Source organism: Danio aesculapii, chromosome 2 (genome assembly GCF_903798145.1).
Source record: "Danio aesculapii chromosome 2, fDanAes4.1, whole genome shotgun sequence".
Classification (NCBI taxonomy): Eukaryota; Metazoa; Chordata; class Actinopteri; order Cypriniformes; family Danionidae; genus Danio; species Danio aesculapii.
The window spans coordinates 4,028,111-4,039,521 of NC_079436.1; the positions used below are offsets into that span (position 1 = coordinate 4,028,111).

Consider the following 11,411-nt stretch of genomic DNA (forward strand, 5'->3'; position numbering starts at 1 on the left):
TTTATGATAAAAGGATCATGCCCAACATGTGTGGTTATTTTTCTTTTTAAATCTCCTTTGAAATATGGTAGAAATCGCAAAAATACGGACTTTCCTTCATGTGTCCCATTCAGTTTTTTACTTCCATCTGAATTTCGGATGTCACCAGAACCACGTGATTGAAAACAACCTATAGAATAGAATAAGAGTTTCACTGAGTGTTTTTTTTTATTATTTATTTATTTTTTGTTAGACAGACTTGCTCTCATCATGAGTCTAGTGCACTTTAGCCAAAAAAGGTAAACATGTCAGCCATCAAACAAAGCTGTGCATTTCAAGACACTTCAGGGTCCTGTAATGTAAACAATGTGTTCATTTGATATGACAAAGTGAGAGAAAAGTGGTCTGATTCTCATTTCCTGAATTCTGTGTGTGTGTCTGTGTGTGTCTGTGTGTGTCTGTGTGTCTGTGTGTGTGTGTGTCTGTGTGTGTGTGTGTGTGTGTGTGTGTGTCTGTGTCTGCAGGTGCACTGTCCACCATGCCTGCGGTGAGGACGTTCTCTCTGTTCGCTGGTTTGGCCATCTTTATCGACTTCCTCCTGCAGATCAGCTGCTTTGTGTCTCTGTTGGGCCTCGACATCAAGAGACAAGAGGTGAGAGGTCGAAGGTCACACACTCTTAGCTGTGGGATGACAGAAAAGTCAAGGATCTTATTAGGAATGCACCGATCCCGATGCTGGTTTGATACCGCATATTTTTGCTGGATCGGGTATCGACCAGCTGGTACCGATCTAAATCCAGTCTTGCGCATGCGCTACATTCGGTGTAATATATAAGCCAACTAAGCCATGAAGGTAGCCCATTATAAGGCACTGGAAAGTTGTCATGGAGGCCTACCATATCCCAAATGTTCTGAAGCCATTCTATAGATAATGTGAAGCACAGATGAATATTCAAGTGGTTTAATTCATGTATACTTCAGCGCTTCCCGCCACTGCGCCTGTCAATCATTCTTTATTCATTCACGATTCAAACTACGTGGCGCGTTCATGACAACATGAAAAACTTCCAAGACTATTTGTTCCTGTTAGTTTAAATAATCAGTGGAGAAATACATTTAGTTTAGCATTAAATGGCTTCATTTTGACCTGCAACATGGAGATCAATGCTGTTTCTAAATCATGTTGCTGTGTCTGTTATCAGCAGATCGCATTCACTGGAGTAGAGAGGGTCCTTACCTGCTCTTCACACACAAAGTAGGCCTACCTGAAACCTTAAATTAGAAAAGGCTCCATAATACATTGGACAGATCCTCAACGCACTGATTTCTCCCCTTTGTGCTGCTCAGTTTTGAAAGTGTCTGCAGACACAGGAGAGCTGCGTGCTGTCTCAGTGAAGCATCAACCGCTTTGTGCACCGCTTGTTAGATTATTCTCACAATGAGTTTCTGCTCTCTCATCCTTCTGACTGAGTTTATTCTCCTTAGGGGAACACTTTCAGTGCTGCGAATAGTTCGTAAAGCCTGGCTCATTGTGGACAAAAGTAGTTGATTAAACTGATGGGCGCAATACGGATTTTATTTAACAGACCAGTTTGTGCTTTGGCACTAAAGCATATAAGTGGAGCTTGTTTTGACCTTTCTCCATCTCACTCACGCGAAGTTTGATGAGGGAGTATTAAATAAAACTGGCCTCAGACAATTTAGTTTAGTCTGCGTCAAACCTGGAGGAAAATATCAGGCTTTGCTAAAAGGCTGATTATTATTTCACCAACGATTAGTGTCAATAGTGTTTTTTTTGGAAAAAGGAAACATAAACTGGACACAACAGATCATTTCATAACAAATGCTCAAATAATAGTTTATAGCAAGCGTCATGTTTTTAGTTAGATTGTGCAGTCTGTCATGTATAGTAGACCTAAATGTGTGCAGAACTATAGAATCTGTATTATGCTTAAAAGAAACGGCACAGTATCGGGATTGAATCTGTATCAGTTCATACTCAAATTTTAGGTATCGAGATTGGTATTGGTGCATCCCTAGATCTTATAAACATGTCAATATGAAGTGGATTTGATTAATACAGTGGTAATTCAGAACAACCTGTCAAAATACACAGATATATATATATATATATATATATATATATATATATATATATATATATATATATATATATATATATATATATATATATATATATATATTTTTTTTTTTTTTTTTTTTTTTTTTTTTTTTTTTTTTTTTTTTTTTTTTTTTTAACCTGCATTACGATGTAATGATCATAAAATAATTTTTATGGCAAAACTTCACAAAACAAATCGTGAAAAACTATGGGATCTGACAAGGGTGTGCAAGAGTTGAGAATAAAGGGGGCAATATTTTAGCAGCATTTTTTATTGATTTCTTTTTTTTTTTCCCTTCAGGCCAAACGGATGGATATATTGTGCTGTGTGAAGTTGTCTGATGGACAAGAAGAAAAATCTGAAGGTTGGCTCTTCCGCTTCTTCAAGAAAATATATGCTCCTTTCATCCTGAAGGACTGGGTTCGCCCTCTGGTGGTAGGTGCACAGGAAATAATGCTAATACAGGGGTTCCCAAACTTTTCAGCCCACAACCTCTAAAATAGTAATGCCAGTGACTGTCATCAAAGTATATATATATATATATATATATATATATATATATATATATATATATATATATATATATATATATATATATATATATATATATATATATATATATATATATATATATATATATATATATATATAAATATATATATATATAAATATATATATAATATATATATATATATATATATATATATATATATATATATATAATATATATATATAAATATAAATTGGAGTGAGACGATAACTGATTTCAAGGTATACTGCGTTTTGGAAAAGTCAAGGTTTTAAAACTGTCTGCTATACCCTTCCTAAGGTATGTGTACGATTTTTTTTATTTACACCGTTTTATTTACTTTTTTTATTCACTTTTTTGTTCTTAAGATGTTGTTTTGAATTGTAAAGATATCTGTGTTTTTGAAACCTAATGAAGATAGCAGAAGTCAATGATTAATATGACTTGTTCAGCCTGACATGTTTACAGCTCCAAAATATTATAAATGTCTCTTAAATTGAATATATTGTGTTTAAAGGGGGAAATGTTTTAGTTTTTAAACAGACATTTAAAAAGAACATATTTTAGATCAGTAATCACAATACTGTGATGTTTTATACCAAGGTTATCATACTGTCAGAAACTTATACTGGCCCATGCCTTATCCATCCATCCATTCATCCATTCCTTTTTCTTCCATCCATCCATCCATCCATTCCTTTTTTTTTGTTCCCCCATCCATCCATTCCTTTTTATTCCATCCATCCATCATTCCTTTTTTTCATCCATTCATTCCTTTTTTTCTTCCCTCTATCCATCCATTGCTTTTTTTCCATCCATCCATTCCCTTTTTTTCATCTATCCATCCATCCATCCATCTTTCCACTTTTACTTTAACATGTTTAATTCAGCCAGCAGTCATATTTTACTAATGCACATTTTTATATACAAATCTTAATATGCATATGAGGGAAAATTAATTAAATGAGACCATTTAAATGGAATATTAACAAAATTATCATATTTACACCACCATCATAACATGCAAGTCATGGAGATGTGTTTGTACAACACAAATCAGGTGGTTAAAACGAATTACTAAAACTAATCTTTTCAAAAATAGAGCACTTACGGACATATTTCAACGTTTAAATAAGCCCCAGAAATAATCTGCATGTGCGTTACTTTCGACCGCACACCGAGAGAAACCGAAAGTAGCCCAAACATATGGTACAGTACTTTAAATGTCCAGTAGGTTGGGGTCAAAACCACAAGTGGTTATGGGACTGCACAACAATGATAGTGATTTAAAAATATATGTTTTGGGGGCCGAATCTCTTTGTATTTTTGACTTCAATTGCGGGCCTTCAAAGGAGGGTTGTTTGTAAATGGCCAGTAGGCTGGCAGTTTGAGAGCCCTACCCCAGGGGGGTACCGACCCCCATTTTGGGAACCCCTGATAATGCATAATAACCAGCGTACGTCAAGTATTTACAAGTAAATTTTATCACCAAACATTTTTTTTCATACCTGTGAATCTTCTTTTCTCCTCTGCAGGTGGCTGTGTTTGTGGGAATGCTGTCCTTCAGTATAGCCGTTATTAATAAAGTGGAGATTGGACTGGAGCAGACACTATCCATGCCTGATGTGAGTGTTTGACAGTTTTGAAAAATGATCAGTGTTGCAGTAAGAGTTGATGTTTGTAAAGGAGTGATTATTTATTTTGTGTGACATGCATTCATAGGTTATCCAAATTTAACCAATCATTGGTATTTTGCTGGCGTTCTTGTCTTAAGACCATTTTGAAATCCTTTTTAATCCACTTTAAATGTTGTCTGCTTTTTATACCCATCATGCCTGCGTTGTGGAGATCCTGTGAATGAATGGTCACTGTATTGCTGTTTCAGGACTCGTATGTGCTGAATTACTTTGGGAATCTGAGTAAGTATCTACACACTGGGCCGCCGGTTTACTTCGTGGTTGAAGACGGTCATGATTATAAGACGTTTGAGGGCCAGAATGCAGTGTGTGGTGGTGTCGGCTGCAACAATGACTCGTTGGTCCAGCAGATTTACACCGCTTCCCTCATGAGAAACTAGTGAGTGTTGCTTTTACTTTCAATCAACCAGTATTAATGGAGTTGCAAAAATACTGTTTTTATTCATATTTTAAATAGATTTCATTTCAAGTGACCCAGTGCTTCTACACATAGACTTTATTTGGGTAAAGTTATATTAACAGCCACCCAAGTATTTATTTATTCATTTATTTTTTTGCCATTATGATCCTTTTCCACTTTTTTTTTGGATCTGTCCAAGGTAACCATCCGCGTTTGATTAAAGTTTCATTTCGCACTGATGGTTGTGTTTGCCCGTGAACGGTCAGCACTCCCATAAACAGTCTCACATGATCTGCAGACCCACAGAGACATGCCTTTTTGGCACTTTAAAAAATGTGTTCGGCCAGAGTTTCTAAATCTCCTAAAATTTCTTGGATTCAGCTTTTAAGTTGTTGGTAATTGTGTGCGTTTTTGCATTACCTTTTTATTTAAGCCTGAGTTACGTTTGCTTGACTTTCACAGAAACATTAATAATTCATTCTTTAATCTAAACAATTCAGAAAAACTTAACTAAATACTCGGAGAGAACGAAATGCCATCGAAAACTGGCTGCAAAATACATTCACTGGGCACTTTATTAGGTACACCTGTCCAACTGCTCGTTAATGCAAAGTTCTAATTAATCACATGGCAGCAACTCAATGCATGTAGACATCATCAAGACGATCTGCTGAAGATTGGCAAAACGTTGCCTGGCCTGATGAGTCTCGATTTCTGCAGCCGCATTTGGATGGTAGGGTCCGAATTTGGCATCAACAATATGAAAGCTTTGATCCATCCTGCCTTGTATCAACGGTTCAGGCTGGTGGTGGTGGTGTAATGGTGTGGAGGATATTTACTTGGCACACTTTGAACCCATTAGTACTAATTAAGCATCGTGTCAACGTCACAGCCCACCTGAGTATTGTTGCTGACCATGTCCATCCCTTTATGACCACATTGTACCCAGCTTCTGATGGCTACTTCCAGCAGGATAACACACCATGTCATATAGCGCGAATCATCTCAGACTGGTGTCTTGAACATAATGAGTTCACTGTACTCAAATGGCATCCGCAGTCACCAGATCTCAATCCAATAGATCTAATGTGTTCAGGAGATTCGCATCATAGATATGCAGCCGACAAATCTGATGCAACTATGTCATGTTATCATGTCAATATGGAGCAAAATCTCTGAGGTACGTTACCAGTACCTTGTTGAATCTATGCCATAAAGGATTAAGGCAGTTCTGATGGCAAAAGGGGCTCCAACCCAGTACTAGTAAGGTGTATCTAATAAAGTGGCCGTTGAGTGTATGTGCACAGCATTAGAAATGGTTAATCAACTCATTTGCCTTATTTTAATCATCTACATTTTTTTTTTAGATATTTGATCTGTTTTTATTTCAGTTTTCTGTCATTTTTTTTTATTTGCTGTGTGTTTTATTGATTTGATAATGTTAATATTTTACATATTTTGTACATATCTAAAATGCTTTGGCAATACTGTACAAAATGTCATGCCAATAAAGTAACTTGAGAAAGAAAGAGAAACATTCTGAATTACATAAAACTAAGGGAAATGGTGGATTTTTAAAAAATTTAAACAGCCTATTATATTAAATTCAATTCATCTTTATTTGTATAGCGCTTTTACAATGTAGATTGTGTCAAAGCAGCTTCACATAAAAGATCATAGTCATATTTTAACTTTAGCCTATTGAAATGATACAGTGTATAACAGTATAATAATGAATATTTTGTTCAAAATCACATTATTTTTGTATGTCAAATGTAGTTAACCAGTAAAATGTGTGTTTCAATTCGGGTAACACCCGTAAGTATATTTCAAACCTGCAGGAATCGCTGTGACTAAACTGTTTTTGTTATGTCTTTACTATTTTAATTTACTGTAATAACTTTAAAATACATTGGAAAATAGGACATTTTTGAAAAAGTTGCTTTCAGTTTTGGAATAAGCACTTTTCAGGTGAGTATGCTGATGTTTTGTGTGATGGTTTCAGCTCTAGGATCAATAATGTACCCTCGTCCTGGCTAGACGACTACTTTGACTGGGTGAAGCCGCAGTCGACCTGCTGCAGATATTACAACAGCACAGGAGCTTTCTGTAATGCTTCAGGTAAACCTTTGTTTCCTGATCTTTGCACACAGTAAAATCACACTGCTCCTGGCTCTTATAAACCTACAGCTGTAGGAAAAATTAACATTCTCAGTTTCTCTGGAGTAAAATCTTCATGTTTGTTTTATGCTATAAGCATCTGTTTAAATTGTGCAAAATTTAGGTAACATTTACAATACACAATAATGGGTAACAACTTTAGGTCGCAATTTGTCCTATTAACTCTAGGATCAGTAATGTACCCTCGTCCTGGCTGGACGACCTTGACTGGGTGAAGCTGCAGTCGACCAGCTGCACATATTACAAGAGCACAGATATTACAACTTACCTGCCTATTAAGATATGAAGTGTTCATTAGTAGTAATGAAGTATGATCTTATTCTGCATACCTAAACCCAACTTTTACCTTACTATTAATACACATCTAATTAGTAGTTTATTAAGCTAGTCGTGTTAGTTAATGGTTTGTTAATATTATGATCTGTGACCTAAGCTAAGTGTTTCTCAACACGGTTGCATTAGTTATTGCTAGTTAATGTATTTACTAACATGAACAAACAACGAGCAATACATTTATTAAAGTGTTTGTTCATGTTAGCTAATGTTAGTTAATGGAAATAAAGTTGTACGTTGTTAGTTCATGTTAACTCGCGGTGCATTGTGTGAGGGAAAGCTTTAAACAAAATGTTTATCAGCAAGCAGCCTGATGCAAAGCAGAGACCAAAGGACATTATTCTGTGAAAACAACTGTCCTGGATGTACTTTAGCTGGCTTATTACACGGCTTCTTACCACAAAACATTGTTTTAAGCTGTAACAATTTATAAAATGCTTAATTAAATGCAAGGCTGACAAACGAAAACAGCGGTTGAGAGTATAACGTGCACTAACCTGCGCATTATTCAATCACAAGATGGCGCCAAACGCAAAGCTGACTGAAACTAAAATGGCTGAATAAAGCATTGACACTTTAGTTATTCACAAAACGCCGCCAAACTGGTTCATACTTAGTTCATGTTCGTAAATACGTTAACTAACATTAACTTTAATCATACCTCATTGTAAACTGGGACCCAAATTTCAAATATATACTTTTAAATCAATGTTTTGATGACTGAAAATCAGGGTTATACTAGCAAATCTTGATTTCTTGACTCTTCTGAAGTGAAAACAATGGTTTTGTGTTGTCATAAAATATATAAACAAGTCAGAAACGATGACATATTTTAATATGTTGACCAATTGTTTTTATAATAAACATTTTTAGAAGAAACATCAGCAGTTTACAGAACAAAACACAAATTGTGTTCTGTAAATAATATTGAGTTTTTTTATTTAAACTCGATCAATAAAATATCATTAAATAATTATGAATTCAGAGGAAACAAGATTTTTTTTTTCTTGATGTGACGATCAAATCACTTCAGCATTAAAATGTGATTGTAAAAAAGTAGTTCACCCCAAAAGCATTTACCTGTATGATATCAGTATGTCTAATGTGGTAATACTGTGTTTCTCTTTGGATGAAACGGTGTTTTTGTTAGTTATTGTGATGTTTTCTGTCTCGTCAGTGGTGGACAAGAGCTGCGTTCACTGCAGACCAATGACCTCTAGCGGGAAACAGAGGCCGAACGGCACTGAATTCATGCACTTCCTCCCCATGTTTCTTTCAGACAACCCCAATATCAAATGTGGAAAAGGGTACGTTTAAACACTTTCTACTAAGCACATTTACCACTTGTTTTACCACTATGATCTATTTTATATTTCTATTTTACATAATTAATCACCCTAATCAGGAAGACTTAGAAAAAATAACATCACTTTTAAATATCATTTATACCACGTTAAAAATGGCAAATAAAGCTCTTTTTAGACGCTATACATGTACATCCCCAAATCAGAAAAAGTTGGGAGTGTGTGGAAAACACAACTAAAAAAGTAGTGATTTCTAAATTTACTTTGACTTGTATTTCATTACAACAAACATTATTTAACGTGTTCCTCATGATTTTTGTTGTTGTTGTTTTATATAAACATGCATTGTAATTTTGATTCTTGGGACACATTTCAAATAATGTTGGAATTTTCACAACACTTAAAAGGCCTTTAGGGACTGAAGACACCAAGTGATGAAGTGTTTCAGGTATCATTTTGTCTAATTCTTTTTGCGAACAAGGCGTAAGGTGAGCAACAGTATGGGGTCTTCATTGTCGCATTTTGAGCTTCAAACTGTGCAACACATTCTGTATTAGAGACCGGTCAGGACTGCAGGCAGGCCAGTCCAGTACCTGTATCCTCTTCCTCCGCAGCCAGGACTTTGTAATGTGTGCAGAATGTGGTTTTGCATTGTCTTGTTGAAATATGCATGGGGGTCCCTGGAAAAGAAGGCAGCATATTGACAGGTCGGGACTGCAAACAGGCCAATCAAGTACCTTTATCCTCTTCAATAATTAGAAAAATAATATTTTTTAAAATATATTTATAATAATAATAATAATAATAAAGTTATAAATAATTACTTCAATCATTTTCTGACGTATTTGTTAACAAACTGGTGATCCTTGGCCCATTTTTCTCCTAAAGGACTAGACTTTTCTTGGGTGCTGCTTTGTACCAAATCATAATTGCAATCACCTGTTATAATCTAATCATTATTTAACCAATGTACCTGACTGCTAGCCCTTAATTGCTCCTGTTCCAACTTTTTGAAATGTGTTGCAAGAACCAAAATAATAATACGTGTTTATTTAATACAAATAAATAAATCATGAGAAACACGTTTAATAATGTGTGTTCTACTGTCTACAATGAAATACTAGTCAAAGTCAATTTAGAAATCCCTACTTATTCTATTTGCGTTTTCCATCCGGTCCCAACTTTTTGTGTATTGCAGTTCGATAATAACATCGACAGAGGTATCAATACAACAGTGTCAGTTAAAATTACTGTATTTTTAAGAACGCTGTATTGAGGAGTGTGTGTTTGTGTGTGTAATGCAGTGGTCATGCGGCGTACAGCACTGCCGTGGCTCTCAAAGACAACAACACTGACGTGGGCGCCACATACTTCATGAGTTACCACACCATCCTGAAAAACTCCTCTGACTTCATTAACGCCATGAAGATGGCCAGAGAGCTCACAGACAACATCACACAGACCATCAGCACAAACAACAAGAGCTACAAAGTCTTCCCTTACAGGTAAACACGCAGTGACTAAAGCGTACACAAGATTTGAGCTTTTGCTTGCTGATGTTGACTAAATGGTTTACATCGAATGTTAAAGTCACACGGCAGATTCAGGAAAGCAGAACATACTTTCATAAAAGGTACTGAAGTTTCACAAATGTAGCATAAGCATGCAAACCAGTGTGTGTCCTGGTGAGGGTCAGTAGTTACTGAGCAAACACTACTGAGAATAAACCCCCCACACTTTTAAGCAGGGTTTAAATACCATAGTAAACCATTTCTGTGTTGAATGTAGTCTTTTAATTGTAAGAAAATGTTGGTTCTTTTATTATATCTCATTTAGAGGAATTGTGGGACATACCAAAATGCATAAGTTAGTAGTTTTATTCAGTATTTTTTTAAGTAAATGAAAGAAAGAAATTATCATTTTAACATGGCAATATAGTTATAAAAGGTAGTTATTTTACCACTCATTGTATTTTATTATTAACATATCATAATTAAAAATAACTAGGTTTTAGAAGTTGGTATTTGGTAATATCTTACCAAATATCTATTTAATTGTTGATTAATTTATTTATTAATACTGTATTTTTACCATAATAAAGTGGTACGGATTTATTCTTTTAATAGTAGTAATAATACATTTTAATCAATATTATAATAATGTAAAATAAGAATATTGAATGAACAGACACTAGTGTTGTAAATGTTCAATGTGTGCATCAAAGTGTTTTATTTTAAATATACTGTATGTAAAAAAACAAACAAAAAAAAGATTAAATCATGAGCAATTTACATGTTTAATATATGAAAGCTTGGATATTTTATTTTGAAACATTTATGGCTATTATGATAATGTCAAAAGCAAAATTATTAGCCCTTCTGTGATATTTTACGTTTGATGTTTAAAAAGGTTTAATTTTATTAACTTGTTTCTAATAACTTTTCACTTTTGTCTTTGCCAATTTAAAAGTATTTTTGCAAGATACTAGTATTGACCCTAAGGTGCAATTTAAAGGCTTAACTTGAAATAATAATAATAAATAAATGAATAAAATAATAATATTGCAAATATTGCAGCTGTTGGACAACATAATGTACTTTTGAGGCTTTGTTTAGGTGAGAATGTAGTTGTTTAGATTGCAACTATGCAGTTTATTTATAAGGATAGTGACTATTTTAAATATTTATAATTTCGGAGATTCAGCATGTCGACATCCATCAGCCTGTAATACTGAGCAGAGCAAAGACAGTTTTGACGTTCCACCATGAGATGGTGACAGAGAGCTCATAATAAGCCCACATAATAAAAACTCAAATTTCAAACTACAGCTGATCAAATCATAAAACAGGCAAGTGAGATTCTAAG

The 11,411-nt window shown here is 34.7% G+C and overlaps 1 protein-coding gene across 1 annotated transcript in view; it reads left to right on the forward strand.

The window, feature by feature from the left end:
• The window catches only part of npc1 (Niemann-Pick disease, type C1), a 60,777-nt gene that overhangs the window by 41,427 nt on the left and 7,939 nt on the right, over window positions 1-11,411 (forward strand). Inside the window, exons 15-21 of the mRNA XM_056471147.1 lie at window positions 504-631; window positions 2,403-2,537; window positions 4,167-4,256; window positions 4,517-4,707; window positions 6,734-6,849; window positions 8,420-8,549; window positions 9,851-10,051. Coding sequence (XP_056327122.1) covers window positions 504-631; window positions 2,403-2,537; window positions 4,167-4,256; window positions 4,517-4,707; window positions 6,734-6,849; window positions 8,420-8,549; window positions 9,851-10,051 — 991 coding nt within the window. The remainder of the gene's footprint in view (window positions 1-503; window positions 632-2,402; window positions 2,538-4,166; window positions 4,257-4,516; window positions 4,708-6,733; window positions 6,850-8,419; window positions 8,550-9,850; window positions 10,052-11,411) is intronic.